Source organism: Pogoniulus pusillus, chromosome 8 (genome assembly GCF_015220805.1).
Source record: "Pogoniulus pusillus isolate bPogPus1 chromosome 8, bPogPus1.pri, whole genome shotgun sequence".
In the NCBI taxonomy this organism is placed as follows: Eukaryota; Metazoa; Chordata; class Aves; order Piciformes; family Lybiidae; genus Pogoniulus; species Pogoniulus pusillus.
In genome coordinates, this window is record NC_087271.1 from 27,503,952 (window position 1) to 27,525,088 (window position 21,137).

The 21,137-nt window shown below is 36.7% G+C and overlaps 1 protein-coding gene across 7 annotated transcripts in view; it reads right to left on the minus strand.

Annotated features, from left to right (window-relative positions):
• Positions 1-2,237: 2,237 nt before the first annotated feature.
• USP33 (ubiquitin specific peptidase 33) overlaps positions 2,238-21,137 on the minus strand; it is a 45,273-nt gene continuing 26,373 nt past the window's right edge. For 3 of the 7 annotated variants that reach the window (XM_064147802.1, XM_064147801.1, XM_064147804.1), the window contains 13 exons: positions 20,069-20,181; positions 18,642-18,814; positions 18,436-18,539; positions 17,864-17,897; positions 17,037-17,082; positions 16,167-16,347; positions 14,920-15,046; positions 12,977-13,146; positions 11,331-11,412; positions 8,449-8,557; positions 6,790-6,892; positions 5,994-6,062; positions 2,238-3,179 (listed from right to left, as the gene is read on the minus strand). In XM_064147802.1, the coding sequence (XP_064003872.1) occupies positions 3,022-3,179; positions 5,994-6,062; positions 6,790-6,892; positions 8,449-8,557; positions 11,331-11,412; positions 12,977-13,146; positions 14,920-15,046; positions 16,167-16,347; positions 17,037-17,082; positions 17,864-17,897; positions 18,436-18,539; positions 18,642-18,814; positions 20,069-20,181 (1,469 nt within the window). In that variant the 3' untranslated portion in view covers positions 2,238-3,021. Of the gene's footprint in view, positions 3,180-5,990; positions 6,063-6,789; positions 6,893-8,436; positions 8,558-11,330; positions 11,413-12,976; positions 13,147-14,919; positions 15,047-16,166; positions 16,348-17,036; positions 17,083-17,863; positions 17,898-18,435; positions 18,540-18,641; positions 18,815-20,068; positions 20,182-21,137 lie in introns of those variants that run through there. The other 4 variants (XM_064147805.1, XM_064147803.1, XM_064147806.1 and 1 more) reach the window with 4 other exon arrangements.

Sequence of the window (21,137 nt, forward strand, 5' to 3'; positions counted from 1 at the left end):
CCCAAACACATAACTGTGTTTTCTCAACTGGAAACAGATGAACAAAGAATCCAAATAGTCTGGTGAAAGGCTTATGGAAAAAATAATTTCCACAGCGCCTTCCTGAGATGCATTCTTTCTTTGCTGCAGATCATGACAGTACAGGCTTCTCCTTTACCTAGTCTCCAAATTGTTGCCTTCCCTTCAGCATACACAATTCATCCATCTGGAGTTCTCCCACACTGTCTTACTTCAAAAAGCTACTTCCATTTCTCTGCCATAAAATCCATTGTAGAGCTCCCAAAGGGCTAAAAGCAAGACTGTCATCCTTTTAGAGCTGTCTTAAACACAAACACATCTATTTAATCTTTGCAAACTTGGGATTCTTCTTTTTCTTTTAAAAGCATGACAAACAGTTGTAGTGTGAGAATGGCTTTTACTGCAGTGACAGAGGCATTTCACAAGCTCTGCTAGTTTAAGCTGTCTCATTACTGATCTACGTGCATCACAGTTTAATGTTGTTTGAGTGTAGATTCCCAGACACACAGTGGCAAAGACTTAAAAAACTGTTAGAGGATTTCTAGATTTCTAACAGGCTACCTAAACCCAGCACACCTCATCACTGCTAGGAAAAGTTGCTATCCAGCTTGTTATCCAGCAATTTCCACACTAGTACTCTTGCACCTTCAGCATTCTTTTAAGCAAAAGAACAACACTTTCAATACTAGGTCTTGCTGCTCTCCTCTAAAATAACCTCTCTTCAGCTTGTATTTATTATCATACAGCACACAAAATTTGAAATGGTACAGATATCTCACAAGCCGCACAGCAGCAAGTAGAGCAGAATAATTACCTCCTGTGCCTCACATATGATGTTTTTGTTACTACTACCCAGAACAGGTTTTGTTTTGGTATCATTGGATTTTAACTCTTAGTCTGATCGGCTACAATACCCAGAACACTCAGCACAGAACTGTTTTATTTTGCTGACAAGGTTTATCCTTAACACTCGATCCATTTTTCTCTTGCAAGTTTTACAGGGGCAGTCTGTTCCACCATTCAAATCACTAATGAAAACCCTGAGTAAACTGGTAAAAATTACCACCAGTGCTGTAACTAACAAAGTATTTCCACTTCCAAATAAGAACATCAGGTAGAAAAGAGTCTTCCTAAAGTATGCAGACCTATTGTTATCTAGCTTTAGTATGTTAGAAAATCTAAAGAGAAGTTTTACAGTAAGACCTTGGACAGAGGGAATTAAGATAGTATGAAGTCAGTTTTGGTTTAGTTTAGTTACCCAAATATGAAAAAAAGGAGGCAGGAAGTTACAACAGCCTTCCATAAGCTGAAGTCAGCACGGTACTGCTGACTGTTCATAAGCAAGTCTGCTGTAGTAACTAATGAGTTTATCTTGTATAAACAAGGCAAATTGATGCTGATATTGAGTTATCCCTACCTACCAATACAAAATTGTCCAAATGCAGATATTCAAAGCTCCTGTTCAGTGTTTCATCACATTTACACCTGTGTACATGCAAGGCTTCTCAGCTGCTGATATCTCATGATCTTCTCCAGAACTTAGAAGACAAAGCACTCAAAAGTGCAGACCTGTGGTACAGTTTAAAACTGAAAAACATTTCCCCTGTGTACCAGCCACATAGTCATTGGCTTCAAACTGCTGTCCATTCCCCCTCTCACTTGCACTGCTGTGGCTTTTAGCTCTAGGTTCTTTAGGCAGGCTGAGGAAAGCACTGGGATTTACATTCAGACAGAAGTGTGTCATCCAACATGACATATTAGCAAGCACTTACAGGACATTTCTCTAGGACTCATAGGTGGCTTTAAGTCCTCAAAAAATTTCAAAACCAGTCTGATAAACCACAAAGTTCTCCAGAAGAATGTTATGTCAGCATTTCTTTTCTTTGCAGCTACAACTGTAAGCAGCATTGCCTAAACAAAAGTGGTCAAAAGTTTTTGTATTAATGTAATAGATTAAGAACATCTCAGAAAGCTTTGCCCCTCCCTCCTCCACAGTTCTAATTTTATTTTATTGATCCAGCCTCAAATAATGCTGCTTATTTGATAACAGTATCAAGCAAAAACAGGACCAAGTGCCATTCTGCATTCCAATATGAGTAATTCAGTAAAGTTTTGCAATATATACATTTTATCCAGTTTTTGACATTATAGGTCACCATGCCAATGAAAGTTTTAACAATACAATAAAATCCTTCAAATGGAACTGCTTACGAATGTAATTCAGGAAACCAGACAATTTAATTCCTTAAATTTATATCACTCATGTCCATAAACATTTTACATTTCACACTTCATGCTCTCAAACATCTCAAACATTACTCTAAAGAAGACTAAATCTTTTTGTCATATATATCATTAGACACTAGTCAAGTTCACAGAGTTACAGAACACTATAGTAAGATGTGAAATTCAGTAGGTAATAAGTTAATACATGTGCTGACTAAAGCAATATTCAAGCTACACTAATGTTTGATCCATTCAAATACAATAAGTATTTCATATACTTACAGTGCAAAATAAGTGAGATTTTTTTCCTGAGTATTTAGGAAATTAAAATCCTTTTCTTAATGATTGCAATCCATTTAAAATATACTCCCCATATACCTAGGCATGTTAAGACTGTACAATTAATACAGGCAAAAGTTTGTAGGTATTAGAAGCCCAATCAGGAATCAGAAGGTTTATTGAACACCTCTAAAATCTGTCTCCATTTTTCAAGTCTAAAAGTATAATGGGATTTTGACTTACACCAAAAAATTCAGAAGTTACAGGGTTTTTCCACTGATTACACACTCCAAAATGTACAAACCACATGCCTCCCATAACAGGGAAAACATCCTCTATTTAAACAAACTGTAATACATATTTCAACTTAGTATTCTGTAGTTAATGCCCAGTGAGTTGTGCCTCTGACATATACAAGAGAATAAAGCATTTAGGAATGTATTTTGGGCATTTTGTAAGGAATCCAGCTTCCCTATAAGTTCATCTTACTCTCAATAGCTACAGACCATGAGTTTCTAATTCAATCTTCTCCTCTGTTTGCAAGATATCAGGTTCTACTGGAGGAACAGGTGGTCTGAGTATAATCTCTGGACCTCCACCATAAATTGACTGAAGAAAATTCCATGTTTCTTCAGATATTTGTCCAGAATCAGCACCTGAAAATATTGTTAAAAATTACTATTTTGAATAATTTGTTCATGATTGCTTTGAAGTCCATACCAGACACAGAAAGAAAAAAACAGTAACATGGATTAAAATTTAAAACCTTAAGCTGAGCTTCCACTTTATCTTGCACCAACTGCCAAACTCAATCACGTACTGTGACAATCTTATACCTCAAAAATAAAACACATGAAGGTTCTATGATAAACATCTCATACTTATCAACCAAGCTGACAATTGTTAGCTCTTGGTACACAGGAAATAATGATTCATACTAATGTAAGAACATACAGTGTCATCAATCACACTGTGAAGTTCAAAGACTCAGAATTCTTGTTTACAGAAATTAATACTGATAGTGAAGAATTAAATTGTGAAAAAAAACAAAGTGAAAGTCTCAGAACTCCAGAGAGGAACTATTATTAGGACACTGAGAACCTCACTCATGCTACTTGTGTGTAGCATGGATGAGTCAGCCTGATTTCTTTTCATTCACTGATTAAAGTCTTTGCTTATGATTAATTTCTCTAGCTAGAGGTTCCTCTCCTGTCTCAAGTTAGCATCCACCAATTCTCAGACTTTCTGTAACCTTTTACAGTGGCAAAAGGGAAGAGAGCATCAACACACCACCCCTTTAGGTTTTAACACAAGGATCCTGTCCCATATAATTCAAATGATTTCTTCATAACACCCTAATCAGAGAGGACACATTTCTACTCTACCAGAAAAAAATCTCTTAAGTATCTCGTTAAAAACCTGCCCTTCAGCAAGTTGCAAGTTCCCCCAATATCATTATTAGATACTATTCATTTATCTTGTTCAGTCTAATTTCAGCACCCCCCTACTTCAAAGAAAAAAATCCCAAACAAACCTGCACTCTGAGGGAACATTTCCCCTTACCTCCTATAGCTTTCTTTCCTCCCTCACTGGGCCTACTACTGTACTTCATGTATGAAGTTTTCAAAAGGAAAAGGAAACATTTTGCAAGGATACAAAGTGCATAATGTTTTTTTACCTAGAGGAACTCAACTGCGCAAAGCTTTATCTCAAAGTCATGATGTCTTATGTCAGTACTAATGATGTTATCACAAAATGTTAGGGGGTGGAAGGGACCTGAAAAGATCACCCAGTGCAACTCCCTGTCAGAGCAGAATCACTTAGAGTAGGTCACAGAGGAATGCATCCAGGTGGCATTTCCATGTCTTCAAAGACGACTCCAGAGCCTCTCTGGGCAGCCTGTTCTAGTGTTACATCACACTCACAGTGAGAAAGTTTTTCCTGAACATTTACATGAGACCTCCTATGCTTCAGCTTACACTCACAGCTCTGTCCTCCTGCCACTGGACATCACTGGCTCTGTCCTTCTGCCATTCACCCTTCACATATTCATAAACATTAATGAGCTCACCCCTCAGTCTCCCCTTTTCTAAGCTAAAGAGGTCCAGCTCCCTTGGCCTTTCCTCATAAGGCAGATGTTTCTCTCCCTTAATTATCTTTGTACCTCTGTGCCAGAATCTTTCAAGCAGTTCCCTCTTGACTTAACGTGCCCAGAACTCAACACAGTACTCCAGATGCAGCCTCACCAGGGCAGAGCAGAGGGGAAGGAGAACCTCTCTTGACTTATTAGCCACACCCCTTGTAATACCGCAGTTTTACTCATCTAAATTCAGGTTTCCAAATAACCCTGCATCTCTGTAAGCACAGGGGTATATCTTCATCCCCTTATCCAGAGACCAGCTTTTCTAAAGGTCAAATTTATCTGCAGACAGAGCAAACTGATGTACCAGGATCAGAACCACTGGATCAGTGAAATATGTAATAGTGTAATTTAGTAGTGCTCCTATGTCTTCTCTCATGACTTAAGAGATACATTTCCACAGTCCACTCTCCTTCAATTCTCCTTAAGTCCTTACTGGAATCAATGCAGCTGAAGAAAAGTTAAACCCCAACTAACTTGATACAAATTACTGATTCTAAAACATGTTTTTTTCCTCTATATCAGATGCTTTATACTTGGCCTTTGAATTCTATGTTAGCATTTAAATCACCCAAAGGTACTTCAAAATTCACGGGTGCAAGAATCACTCTTGATGTTCCACAATTCATGAGGCTTATGCAGGTCCTAGTGGCCTCCAGTGAACTGCTACTGGTAGGCCCACTGTGTGCTGAGGCAATAAGTTAAATTCAGAAAAAATACACTTAAATAAATGTTACTCTTCAATTAATTGTAGCTCAGCAGCATTAAGTATTCATAGGAAGTCTAAAGTTTTAATAAATCAGACTGTATTAGATTTTCAGTTTCTAGCTACAGACTTCAGACAACAGTATAAAGCATCTAAATGTGAGGAGTAAGAAAATCTGTACCTTTGCATTCTACAGAAGCTTTTGCAATGTACACTTGCAAATAACTTGCAGGAAAACAAGCAATAGTATTTACTTAATCTTGTTCATTTCTCTGTCAGAAGCAGCTCGCAATTCAAACTGTGTTGCCAGATTCACAGAAGTATATATCTGACAGTTTAAAAGCCAAGCATCTCCCAAACGCTGTTAGAAAACCCAAATCAAACCAAGTGATAAAAAACCAAAGTAAACTTTAATCATATGAAAGTTACTCTGCACCTCTTTCCACCCTCTCATCTGCACCTGAATGGATTACGGATACTAATACTTTAAACTGTTTCCCCCAAAATGGGCAGAGTCACTAGGAATTGCAATTTTACAGTAACAGTTAAAGAAAAAAAAATACATTCTACAAATTTGAGGAAACATATCAGTACAGCAAAGCTGCAGCAACAGTTGACACCTACCTTGTTTTAGCACAGCACTTCCACATTTTGTTACGGCAATCTTCGCATTATCAATAGGACCAGGAGGGTCTAGTGGGACAGAAAAATGATTAAAACTGGGAGAACTGAAATAAACATCAGGTTGGAAGTTCTATTTTCAGTGGAAGGAAAAATAATAGCTCATTACTGCTTAGTCTCATACTGCTTAGAAGTATGTTTTAAGTTGTTAAAAACTAATCAGTATTTTAATGAAGTTTTTCAAAGCATTCATGAGTACAGTAAGACTTTGAACAATATAATCCAAAACTTAGTCCTAATTCTTACTCCTAGCAAAGCTGTCCTAGAGCAAACTCAGACAATTTTGTAGAATATTTTATCAGTGTTTCCATTTAAGAACTTGAGAGGCACCTTGAGTAGGTGTGATGGTTTGGCGTTTAGGTTGTGACAATGACATCACCTTACCTCCAGAAGCTCTATCATTATCTATCTAAAGTTTGCACAGCAAAATCCATCCTCTCTTGTAAATAGATCAAATTCTCCTAATGCTGCTAACAGCAAGCCCCCTGAAAACAAGCAACATTATTTCCACAACTACTCCATTATCTATTCTTGTCAATTATTTGACTATATTCTGTTGTTTCCTGGATATAATGGTAGCCCATAAAACCTATATCCTTGATGTTTAAGAACTTTTGTTGCACTCTCTGTTCTGACTACCTTTCTACCAAAGCAAAACCAATTTACTTAAATAGTGTCACCACATGACAAATACAAAAAAAAAAAGGTTACTCATATTTTTACATGGAGCACAACTTACCACTGTCTTTACCCTTTACAAATCCTTCCCATTCTCTGAACCATTGCATACTGATGCAGTAAAATGTCGACGGAGATTCTTCTTCTTGGAATGCTCTATTAAGCTGAAAAGAAAAAGCAGCCATGTTTTTCTGACCTTCCCCCCCACACTCTTTTCTAAAAAAACAAAGAAGAAAAACTTATTTTTGTAAAACAAAAGAGAACTGCATTCCAAAAGATTCGCTTCATAATTTTATGGAAGGTTCTTCATGTCAGGAACTTGATCTGTGTTTTGTTTTCCCCATCTACTTTGAACAGATGCCAATACAACTCCAAGCAAGGTACAATGAACTAATGCAGTGGGAAATTTCATGACTTTTCTTCCACTTCAGTTTAACTAAACATTAGGGAAAAAACTCAAACGACCCCAATAAAAAAAACACATCTTGGTTTTTCAAGTTTCTGACACAAGGCACTGTAACTTAAATCTAAATTACAAAAAACAGCTAAGTAGACAGTCAGCAACACTTAACTTTGTTTCTATCTGTGTAAAAAAAAGTTCAGAGGTTTAACATTACATACTTTATCAGAGTCTAGAGATCTTTCCAGAGTGCTATTAAGAAATATGGAAAGTAATTTAAACCTTTAAAACCATTATTTTTTAGCACTGTAGCAATATAGCTATACTTACCCCTTGAAGACAGGGACCTAAACTGGACCTAAGACAACTTATTAAGGTTTCAGATGAAGTAAGTTTTGCAACCATCCCTAAAACCATCTTCATAGAGGATAACAGAATTTTCTCTCTGATAACCACTAAGAGTACTTGCACAACAGTGCATAGTCATTGTTTATACCATAAAGAAATACTGATCACTAAAGCAAATGAGGTTGACTCAATGATGTTCATTCCTATCTAGTGGTAACCCAGACTAAAGAAAAAAAGAAAAGTCTATTACCAAGAAGTTCACATAGCAGTTAAAAGATAGAAAAGCTGACACAATCTCTGAAGTGCAATTAAAGCACAGGTAGAACCAGAAGAAGAGCCACAATTCTCTTTCTCCCTCTCATGAATTAAGATACAAGAGTATGACTCCAACCCTTCAGCACTTATTTTCACTGAAAGCTTCAAAACACATTTTCAGTTTCAGTAACTAAATTGTTACTATTGGTTATTTTACTACTCCAACTCATGCACATAATCTCTAACTCATGGAAAATATAATAGCTGCTTTATAATAATTTTACAGGTCAATTACAATACAAAGGTATTTATTTTACAATTATTTGTGTCTCTTTTTTTTTTAATTAGAACTAAATATTATGATTAACTTTTTCTTGGCACAGTATTGTTGCATTGAAGCTTTATCAGATGGCACAGAACAGATCATTGGCAGTGTAAAAAGAACAACTGTTTATATGGATGCTGTTTCCATACTACAAAACAGCAATTTAAGAAATACATTCAATGTTTTCCTCCATATAAGCAGTTATCTAGGATATCACAAGAGCATTACTGTTGCCAACAGCAGAGAAAAGATTATCAAGTATATCTACAGATATTATATAGAAAGTCCATTTTTCACAGGAATCACCTATGCAGTTCTGGTAACCCTTTAGGTGGAGTCATGAATATCATTTGATGTCAAAAAGCAGAATGAATAAGTGTTTACTTTTTTACCCGAATAAACATTTCCAATTCATTTTTCCTTCTTTTTTCAATTCTTTCAGACTCTATTTGGCAGGTGTGACAAACATACAGATGATTAACAGCTGGTCCTCCTCCATATCTGCAGTAAAAGTAAAAACCCATTAACCTTGGGGAAAACACTACATAAAAAGATCACGCACCTGTAAACATCGCCAAGTGTCAGCATGTAACTGAAGTATGATACATGCCAGTCACACTGATCTACAAATGCCACAGTTTATTTTCCTAGTCATATTTTGTACTGCATCCTAAAATACAACCATCTTGATGATCTGACTGACTGAAGCCAGCACAAGCCACAGTTAACTGTGCTATATCCCATCTTTATCAAAAGCGTTACTATGGGAAGAACACATCAGCAAACAAGTTCACCACAGATAACAAGTTAACCATGGCACACCAATGTGCCCTTGTGGCCAAGAAGGCCAATGGGATCCTGGGGTGTATTAGGAGAAGTGTCTCCAGCAGATTAAGGGAGGTTCTCCTCCCCCTCTACTCTGCCCTGGTGAGACCTCATCTTGAATACTGTGTTCAGTTTTGGGCTCCCCACTTTAAGAGGGACAGGGATCTGCTGGAGAGGGTCCAGTGGAGGGCTACAAGGATGATCAGGGGACAGGAGGGCATGGCTTACGAGGAGAGGCTGAGAGACCTGGGGTTTTTTAGTCTGGAGAAGACTTAGAGGGGATTTGATAAATGTTTATAAGTATCTGCAGGCTGGCCGGGAGGGAAAGGGACAGGCTCTGCTCACTGCTCCCTGTGATAGGACAAGGAGCAATGGGTGTAAGTTGCAGCAAAAGAGGTTCTGCCTCAACACAAGGGGAAACTTCTTTACTGTAAGAGTCACAGAGCACTGGAATAGGCTCCCCAGGGAAGTCGTGGAGTCTTCTTTTCTGGAGACTTTCAAGGCCTGTTTGCATGCGTTCCTCTGTGATCTGTGTTAGATAGTACTGTCCTGCTCTCGCAGAGGGTTTGGACTCGGATCTCTTTGGGTCCCTTCCAACCTCTAACATCCTATGACCCTATGAAACTAGTGTTTTATATATATGCACCATGTTTGATGTTATTAAAGGCTTCTCAAGAAGCTTTTGGATATGTTCCAGACAAGTTCTATCTTCAACATTTTCCTCCATTCCACTGCAGGCTCTTCATCAGTTTGATACCTTCCCAACACCACCCTCTACACTTGCTTATTATTTTGTTCTTCTGAAGTAGTTCTCTGTGACCCTCCCTTTTGTATCTTCCTTCTGTGAAACTGCTTAAATGGACATCTTCAGGAGCACTGTTACTGAGAAGCACAGGAGGTATGTGCATAGTATGTACACAGACACATATATGTATGTATCATCATGAACACAAGCAGCATTTGCTATCATGGAAACCATGAGCCTTAGAAAGAAAATATTCTTGTTTGACTATAAGCCTTAGGAGATACACTTACTGCATCAGAAAGACCACATTAAAATAAGGAATATTCCAGGCTCTATTTCCTAGCTGAATAATTATTATGGTCAGAGCCATATTCTCTTCCAGTTTTATTTCCCTTCTAAAACTTCAAATTTTATCCCACATTGAAAAGATAGTGCTCTTCAGTATAGCATCATGAATTAAATTTCAAATCTTAAAAGTTCTTAATAACCAGCTGTTTACTTAGTGAATAAAATTCAACTGAAGTCTGCCATGAAAGGAGTTGCTTTTTTTTTTGTCTTTTAAAATTGTGTGTTTGTAGGTCAAACATGGATTATACTATACTACTGTGAAGCACCTCTAACCTTAAAAGCATTTGGAATAGAAGTAGTGCCACACTAGCAAAATGACATGTGTTTGGTACATGGATTGGATATTAGCATTCTAGATGAGTATCTCCTTTTCCTTAATACTATGTCAGTGAAAGTCACCTTCCACCATATTTGGCTTCCTTGTCCTAAATCCTCAATCACTGCAGCTCCTGTACTCTCCCATAATTCCCATATAATTGCAAGACAAATAAATCAGGTAGCCACATAAAGCAGACAAATGTTTATCTGTAACAATTGACATCTTGTTAAAAACGTTTCTACACAAAGGAAGTTAATGAGATGTTTTAAAACATTTTCTTTCAAATTTAACAAATATTTCTGCATATAGAAAACAGATAATGCCTTTCTAAGATGGAATAAAAATTCAGCACGCCTAGGAAAGTGGAAATAAGTTGGAAATAGTATTGCCTCTTTATTTCCCACTTGTGCCCATTGAAACTAAAACAAGAAAACCTCGACTCTTTATTATGTAGTGGTTAGGTGGCAGGAAATCAACAGCAAAAATGTATTTAATGCAAGGGCAATATAGAGTTCTCAAAGGCCATAAAGAGAAGCTCTTCTGCAGGTTTTTACTACTTTAAAAAGGAGACACATCTTGTATGAATTCCCTCTTTATAAGCAAGCACTTAAACATGACCTACATTAAAAACACTAATATCTAAGTTATTTTGAAGCAGTGCTGGCAGCTGAGGCTATGGATTCAAAGCCAACATGAAAGAAAAGCTGTCTCTAGCCAACGAGAGAACAGGAAGCCAATACAGAGAGCTCTTTCAAAAATACGTCTCAAAGTGTACTTTCACTGACCTACTTTGTGTCATTTTGTACATACCATACATGTTTATTGGTTTAGTACTGAAGTACTGTCCAAGCAACACACTATTTTATCTAGGCTTTTAACATTACTTTGCACAAGCAAACCCCTTCACTTAGCTCTGTGCCTAAAGTAAATATTTTTTTCCTCCAAGCCACTAATTCTAAGTCTGATGCTGCCGATTGGCACATATTTGCCCTCAAACTGTATTACTTGATTTCTTCCAGTTACAGTACAAAACTTACCTGCTGTACAGATTATCCCATATATTCTGAGGTAACATTACAACTAAATCCTCTATGAAGTTAGCTTTGTGTGGAGGAACACCTGTAAAAGCAATAAAGAAATACTTGTGGATTTGAGTAGGGGGCATGGGGGAGGAGACTATACTAGGTCTCTGAAACAAAAAAAGCCCTTAACAACCCAGCAGCAATCTTCCGATGAATTCAGAGAAATCACAGGAAACAAGTTTTACCATAGTAAAATCTCCTACTGCATTTAAGGAGATGACTTTGATTTTACATCTTTTGAAGCTGAAGAGTTCACGAAAAGCAGAAGTAAACAACATAAAAGATTAAAGGGCTAGAGTACTTTTTACACACTGTTTACAAAATGCTTCTTAAAGCACAGAATTAAAATTTTAGAGTGATTGTAATGTGTTTACATGCTTAAACAAAATATCGAGCTGTTGAAGATTCACACAGTTGCTGCAGACCTTTTTGAATTACTTCCAGTAACATGAATGCTTTAAAGTAGTCAAAATTTTCAGGGAGGTAGGAATAGAAGGTTTGCAGAAACAGGAGCACTAAGTTGCAAGACATAAGCTGACAGGTGCTATGCAGGAATTCTCTGCATTAGGGAAAAATCTAGTATTTTGAGCACTTGTAGAACAGACAACCATACCAAAGGGAAATCATAGCCACAAGGGCTCACAAGTATTCATGCTGCAAACTGCTAGAGGGGGGCAATATTCAGATGTGAAAGCTTGTATCAGCAACAGGAGCAGCATCTTTAACTGATGATCTAATAGAGCTGTAGGTTTTATTAGAAAATAGGTACAAGAAAACCAAACGGTTACGATTGCTTGAACATTAGTATTCAAGTATGTGTTCTACTCAAAACATGCTTTGCGTAACACAGTTCTCTCATTCTATTTAACATGTAGCACAAAATAAACACTTCCATGCTGCTACAGAAAACATATGGAATTATTACTGAATTTTCAGACCACTATGCACTGGATACTCTGCATCAAATCAATTTCTTCTTGTGCCACTTTTAAACCTTCTTGTAGCTTCAAGTCCATTGCTGAGAAAAAGATTGAGATTGGCAGAGCAAAGTATTAAGGATGACAATAAAATATTTTTTAAGAGTGAATAAAGATGACAGTCTCAAACTGCATCAGGGGAGGTTCAGGCTGGATGTCAGGAAGCTCTTCCCAGAAAGTGATTGGAACAGGCTGCCCAGGGAGAAGCTGGAGTCACCATCCCTGGAGGTGTTTAAAAGAAGGCTGAATGAGGAACTCAGTGCCATGGTTTAGTTAATTAGGTTCAACCCATCACCTAACACTTCTATCTCAGAAGTGTTTTCCAACCTGGATAATTCTATGATTCTGTGAAATGTGTTTAGGAAGCAAGCAGATAACTTAACTGCTTCTCTAAGAATCCAAAGAACTAAAAAGAAATGTGCAAAGAAAAAGGAAAACTTAACAAAGCATCATTTCCTACTAAAATGAAATAATTTGCTTAGAAGTTACAGTTCTAATGTACCAAAAAAGTTACTTGAGTTATATGGACATAGTATGCTTAAATTCCCTTAAACCAAGTGTAAATCCCCTGTATAGCTAAAAAGGGATCAATTCTTTTAAGAAGATACTCAGTTACAGTCTCACCTCCATGCGGACAGAGGAAGTCATTATTTGAAATTGGTCCTGGCTCTGCAAAAGTCTTGAATTTATTTAACCACTGCCTGGAAATGTAAAACTGCAGAAGACTGGGTTCCATCATATTCAGTAGATTTGATATTCTCCGCCTCTCTCTCTGTGCTTCTTCACTGCTCTTTCTATTATCAAAAGAGAAATCATCAAATACATATCTTTGTCCTCAGTGTAGGTAATTTATTTTGTGAGAAGAAAACTTGTACTTTCAAGTATATCATCTGGACAATGTCTATGCTTCAAAGTTCTACCTGCATGAAGTATTATTAAAAAATTGCACTTCTTGTGTACAGTCAGAGCCACAATCTAAATGTGTTCCAGGAACCTATAGTGTCACATTATGGAATCATGCGTTACAAGAGCCAGTACAGTTACGACAGAGTGGGAAGGGCAGCAAAGATCACTTGCTCTCTTACACTTCTGCTTCTCCTTAGTTTTGACAAGTCATAGCACAGGTCTTAGCATACCCACAGGAAAAAAACTTGCTTGCTCATTAGTTCAACAACTGAAAGGTCTGACAGGTTCCATTCATCCTACCAGCCTGAGAAAGCAAACAGCTGGACTGCTACAGAGACTATATTGCTCTGCCCATTCTCCCTATGCTTGTTCTGAGCTAAAGTTTTACAAGCTGTACTCCTTGGGCAGAAGTTCCACTCTTACCCTCAGAAGTAAGGCTGACCAGTAAACAGATCAAGTAGTTTCCCTACTTTTCCTGTATCCCCCTACTTTCTCATTGAGGCTGTTGCCGCTGTCCAAAGGGAAGTATGTCTGCTCTTCTGTGTTTAGATGGAATGTAATCTCTCTTCTCCAAAAGCAGGTTTGAACCCTTTATTTCATCTTCCAAAACTCAACCTGAAACTTGACTCAGTATCACACAAAAGCTGGGCCACCTCCACTGATTCACGGAGTCAGAGTTGACTCAAGTAATTCATAGAAAAACTTCAGACAGACCTAATGCTGACAGCAAAAAGGATGTTCACAGCATAGCAAAACAAGAGTAGAAAAACAAATGCTGTGATTTCAATTAAAATACATTACCTCTTGAAATTCAGATCAAAGTTACTCAACAACTCTGAAAACTAAATGAAGTAGGAAAGTTCACTGTCCAGATGTAATTAAATACACATGCAGATCTCCACTAGACTTTCTAATGTGCTAGAAGAATGGTAGTGTTCTGTGCAGATTAGTTTTTAAAACCAATTTTTAATGAATGTTTTTCTTTTATTATTTGTTTGCCCACTATCAGATACATTGTTCTTTCTTTTCAATGCAGTATGACTTCCACGTTCCTTTTAAAAGTCCTACCAAAAAAGATTCCCAAGCTTAGTTTAGACAGTGGCAGTGCAAGTGCTTCTAATGGAAGTTAAATAGCCACAGAAATCTAGAGTTTGAAAACAGTTAAGTTACTTTTATTATTTCAAGTACAAAAATGTGTTAGACCGAAGATGACAGCAACACAACTTCTCAACTTTCAGGAAAAGACCAGCCTGTAAATTCCCTGAAGTGAAATTACAGTTCTGTTGATCCAGATCCCATCTGCTAAAAACCTTCCACAATTTCCTTTAGAGCTCTAACAGCATGCAAAACCTCCCTTTGTGCAGAATTCCTTTCTGCTAATTGAAAAGGAGGTAACTGATGACTACTTCTAACAGTTGCTTAAAGTTCACTTTCTAGCCATCTCACTATACTTCCTTTATGCAAATTTGACTGCCAGTAAGTTCCATACATGTTCTAGCAGTGATAGAGCGAGAGCTGAGGACACAACTGAAGGAGTAAGTCTCTCTTCAACACAGACTTCTACTGTTGGTGAAATTTCTCCATTGTATTTCTGAAAGCTGCCCAACTGCTTAAAAAGTTACCTGACTTACACAAGTATGACCATATTTTTAATTGCTTACCTGTAGAAGAGGACATAAGCTTCTGCATTTTGCACTGTGGATTCTGATACTTCTGTGACACTCTGGTCATCAAATTCATACCATAAGTTATTTAAATTGTTGCGGCAATACGCTATATAATGTCCACCTAGAGTGTTAAAAGCGAGAGTTCTTAAAACATGTCCAGGAGCTGCTCATTTTATTCTGGCAATACAGTTAAAGTCCCAGAAAAAAGCAAGTCTTAATTGTGAGAAACATCAAATCATCAGGAGACACAACCTTGCTATTAACTTCTCTCAAGCTCAACTTTTCCAGCAGCTTGCTGTCTAATGCACTCCTGAATCACGATAATCAAATTGGAGTAAGACTATCTGAACGATTTACCCTAATCAGTTTCACAATGAACTCTTCCCAAATATCACTATGCTTTATAATAGAAGTGAGCGAAGATGTTTAACAACTACATGACATTCAGACCATACTTAACTATGTTTTGAAGACTATTCATAATGTATTTAAAATTATTACTATTTTGAAATACATATTCAACTGGTAACAAATAATAAGATATGCACTACACTGACTACAAGAAGCATCACTCAGCAAGAATTGAATGGAAGATGGAAAAACACCTAGAAAAGATGCAAACAACTTCATCCCACAAACTTGGAGTATGAAGGGGTGGGTAACTTCTGCAAAAAATCTATGAGGTTTCTGACTTCAAACATTTCCTTCTATTTTCCAAATCCTACAGATACTGAAAGCATGCAGTCAGAAACAAGCTTGACATACCGCAGTTAAGACTTTATGTATATTCAGCTACTCATTGCTACCTGTAAGTAGCACTTATTGTCTGTTTTGGAGTTAACTAGCAGCATTCATCCAAGAGAAAAGCTTTTTCAAAGATTACTGTACCTTTTTTCAAAAACCAGTAAAGTATACAAAGCATCAAAACTCTAGAAAAACAGCAGCTGTGTAAAACAACCAACTGGTCATCTCCTGGCATGCAGTGTTATCTGCACATTTATACTGATCTCTTGAAAAGTGAACATATAGAGTTTAAGTAATATTCTAAGATCTGTTGGTGTTTTTCCAACTACAATTTTATTTAGTTATGCCATGTAATTTCAAGGCTGTGCCAACTCCTTAAGAGTAGGCCATCTTATGACTCAAGCAATTATCTGTCAAATAATTACCAACGCTCAACTACTTACCCTTCAGTACATGAGTATTAAACATAATTGCAAAGCAATCAACCTCCTACTTACTGCTGGCAGTTCCATGATGGCAAATGACAGACAGGAGATCATAAGTCACTATTTGAGCTGGACTGTCCTTTGCAAGGAAAGGTTGAAGATCAAGGTCTTCCAAGGGAAAAGACACATGGGTCCCAATTTTCGTGGAAAACATAAGCTCATGTCTAAATCTTTTCAGATGAATGCACAATATCTGTAAGGAGGACAAAAAGGCTCACTCAAGAACATACACTAACATTTGGTAACTACACTGTGCATGCTTTCTTTTCCTTTTGTCATACCAAAAGGATCACTTTTCTCCATGGCCTGAAGCAACTAACACAAGCTCTGTGGTCCACAGTTTTTTTAAATGCCGATTTTGGCTCAAGGAGTTAGAAATGTAATTTGTAATTACCAAAGATTGATCTTACTGACAGTAGTACCTGAACCAGTCCTGAACAGTTACTAACACTGATGCAGTAATGAACAACATACCTTTTCTCTTCCTTGGTGTACCTATTGCACAACTTTGTCACAAGGGATACTTAATTCTTCCTTATTATTGCAACTCGTGTTTAGAAGTGCAAGAACAGATGCCTTTTAAAACATAAACTTACAAGCATTATTTATAGAAAAGATTTCCCATCTGGCCATGGTACTTCAGTTCTGCAGGCTGACAACAACAACACAGAAAAATCCCCTTCTTCTGACTTTACTTTCCATATACATGATTAACTTCCTGACAGAGTGAGCAATCAAATATTGCTCACAACTATTAAAACAAATGCCAACACAAAGAAACACTTTCATCATGTAACATAACTTACTCTATGCAACTTGTTAGTCTTATCACATTCCTAATCATGCAGAAAAAGTGGTTTAAACTACATGCAGTAACAGTACCTCAGGAAATTTTTGCACTTTGCAGAATTTCACTCCATTTCTTAACCTAATATAGAAGGCAAACAAACAACAAAACAACTAATAATTAGTTCTGACTAGGTTTTACTTTATTGTGCTCTATCAGGTAAAGTCTAAGGTGAATACTACATTGGTAAAATCAAAACATTTCTTAATTGTGGGCAAAACATGGACTGGCTGAAATGATACAAACAATGATGCTTCAGAGGAAAAGACAATCTGTACTGCTAAAAAGATTCAAAGCAGCAAGTATGGATATCAAGCTCCACCTAGCTAACAGTTTCTTTCAGCATAAAGGAAAGAACTTTAAGCTTTATGAAAGCTGATTATTCAGCAAAAGAAACCAGTTAAGTTTATTTTTAAGAAACTACCTACCTCTGACCATGAGTTACATAGCAAGGAATAACAGCCCTTTTCTATAAAGAGCAATGAACAGTCTTCAGAGCAGTTCTGTTTCTTAGTTCTTCAGTATTTAAAGCCACAAAATATTTATTTTTAACACACTGAAGTGACATGCTACATAGCAACAAAAATACACTAGTAATAAGAGTTTTTAGCCCTCTATATCAATCACAGCTTAGAAAGGCCTAAGACTGTAAGAAACATGAAAATTAAGCATATTTGTTTTGCAGTATGGTACAGTGAGTCAGTGCCTCCCAACTCCCACATCTTTTAGTACTGGATTTCTTATAGCCAGATAAAGTAGTATCAAAAGATTTACAGCACTGTGGCATACCCAACAGAAATAAGTGCATTAAAGCACTCAAAGTAAGATGAATTAAAACAAACAATGGTAAGAGCCAGCTTACTTTTTACATCTTCCGCAGCTGTACATATTATCACCTACAAATATCAGGGAAAAGAAAAACAGCCATTATTTTCTACATCCAAATTTACCCTTAATATGCTTATAGCGGATACAAAAAAGTTGTAAAAAATTTTAAGTTGCATTTAATATTTAAAATGTAAGAGTGCTGACATAGCAACTATGAAGCAGTACAGTAAATCTGAGGGGATAATAGATAATTTTAAAAGGGAAATCATTTACTAAATGCAAATTAAGGTTATGAGAATAAGTATTAATATAGTGGGAAGTTTTTATGAATCATCAGTTGATACCATTTTATTAAACCAAATTCAGATTTACTTTGCATTTATAATGTAGCTTTCACAGGCACTTGCCTCAAATATTTAGCTGAGTGAGAAGCTTACCTTTTTGAAATGAATGATCACATAAGAGCAAGGAATGACCTGCTCTTACAGTCAAACAGGTGGCCTTTGCTCAACTGTATAAAGCTAAGAAGATATTCATCACCTTATTGTGATAGAGGGGAAAAAAATAACAACAGAAAAAAACATATTCATGTAATTAACCTCTTACCCTTGAGCTCATCTCTGGCGAAAAAGGCAGCAAGACAATCTTGTAAGGTTACAACTGGACCCCAAAACCAGCTAGGAACACATGAGACAACAAACCTGAAACATCATTGATAGAAAAGAAAGAAAACCAACAAATGTTCTGCCAGAAGAGCAGAAACAGGAATTTCTAAATAAATAAATTAAGGAAACAAGATAAATATTATTTACCTTTTGAAATATTCCATAAAAAAAGCTATCCATCCCTGGGGGGCATATGCTTCTCCACATGATCCTGCCTTGACTAGAGATGTCTGATGACTTGCAGAATGGAGCTTAGCAAGATCTTCCTTACCTGGAATAGGCAAGGAGAGATCCTGGAAGGTCTCCAGGGTTACAGACAGCTAAAGAAGAAAACAAATGAAACAAAACAGAGTTAAGCTTGAAGAGAAATAGAAATTAAATTGAAATCAGTAAAGTTTGCCAGTAGCTACTGGTGATTACATAGGTAAAAATTCCACTAGGTAGCAAATCAATAAGGAGATACAAGAATTAATTTCCTAAAAACCAAACAAAAAACCCCAACACACTTTAAACTGAACTTCCAAAATGTTATCACTGAAGCTTTAAGTTGTGAATCATTACCTGGCTTCCTACTAGTCATGCAAAGCATTACATTTTTTGTCTCTGGCTCCTGTTATACAAGCTAGTTTCAGAAAGCTTAAACCCATTGTTTTGACAGTATTTTCCTTTGACATTAACTTGACCTGATATAACTAGATCCACTGCAAAAGAGCAGCTGTGCATTTTCTCTCTCCTGCTCTGGATTTAATGATCAGATAAGAAGAAAAAGATCAAGCAAATTAAAAATCCTTATTCACCTTTTGAATTTGCTCACTAGATTACCTCGAGGGCTCAATATTGTGAAATGTAAAACTAGAGAAGTGGTAAGGGCAAGCATCAGGAATAGGTTTAAAGCCTTGAGAAACTTGTTGCCAATGAAATATTTAGATATTTGATATTATTGCTTCAGAAATCAAAATATTCACTAGACATACTTAAAGAATTACTTATTTTCAAGGACCACTTGTGCTCTTAAGTAATTCTGTGAGCATATAGAACAGGAAAACCCATTTAGCTGTTCCTGTGCTGTGCACATCTTGCAGTAGATGACAATTTAAGAAAGCAGTTAATGACTCATATCACCTCTAATTGTTTTTATTTTGATATTTAAAAGACGTTGTCTCAATCTACCTAGTAAAACTTACAGTAGAATGATGAAACTACCATCTTTTAGTTTTATTTGTGACATTATATACCCAAGAACTTAAAACAGCAGCAGTGACACATTAGGATATTCAGAACTTTACTAATCATATCTAAGTGAAATTGAAGAGCAAGCCTTTTTCTCCATCGTTGCTGTGAGCCAATTCTCAAAAATGTTTTGTTTTTTTTTTCAGCATTGAGTAAATATCCAGCTCAATGAATACAAGCTAGTCTAAACAAAGTGCAGGTAGTAGCAATTTTACTGAGTAAACAAGTGCAGAATGACAAAAAAGGCCACAGAATAAAGCAACCAAAGAATGACTATATTCTTAAAGCAGTAAGTGTTTCTGTTGGGGAAAAAAGTGATGGTAAAGGTTTTCCTCCTTACTCACCCGATCACAAGTCAAGCACTGTACTGAGCTTATTATAGTCCCATCAAATATATCAGAGATAACACTCCTGTATTTCTTGCGCTTCTTCCTTTTTGGTGATGGTACAGTTGAAACTACAGGGGAAGAAAAACAAAGTGCTGAAAGTAAATCAAAATACAGTGGATCCCAATTTCCTTCAGTTTTGCACAATATTAGAGGTCACACATTATCAGCCAAGCCTTGTTTTTAATTTACTAAGTATTTCTTAGAAATTATACAACCAGATTACTGTTAGTACCAGGGAATTCATGTAAGTTCCTCAAGCAGTTAAAGGGAAACACCAGAAAAATCCTTCCTTTAAGTAAAACTCAAACTTCCAATCTTGAAGTCTACAGCCTATCACTAAAAGATTGATCTTGGCAGGCATTTCCCAAGGTCTAAGCTTAAGAGGCATCTTCTATCTGATATTTCACTTGATCACATATTTCCAGGAAGTTTTAACCATGCTGGGATGAAGAGCTGATATGCAAGCTTATTGTATCACAACACCATTGACAGTGGTTTGAAGTAGAATAAAGGTACTCAGAGAGGCCAGCCTAAGAGCATCTTATTAAAAAAAAAGATAACTAAAACTCCAAGCCAATAATAGCATTCTGACCAAATCCACTACTAATTAGGTATAAACAGCAGAGCAGTCTCAGGCTCTATAGGTTACTGGAGCATCAGGCTAAAATCAAGGTCACAAAAACTCTTCTGTAGACAGTGTATTACCCAGGAGACCACTCAAGTGTCTTGTAGGAGTCAAAGTGAAACTATGCCATAAAGCTGACTGCCAGTAAGTAACACGACAGACAGTGAAACACAGAAGTAATTACACTGACAGGGAAACTGTATTACTCCAATAAATCTTTCACAGTCTCCCAAGGATGACTTATATGTAGAGTCTGCCCATAAGAAAGAACTCTTTTCTCTTTACTGTCCAGCAGTAATACATAGGCTCTTTATCATCTCATACCTAGAAAGATGTCCAAAATAAGAGTCTGAATTCAAAAGTATCTCCAGCAGATAGAAGGGCTGCTAAAAGTAATAT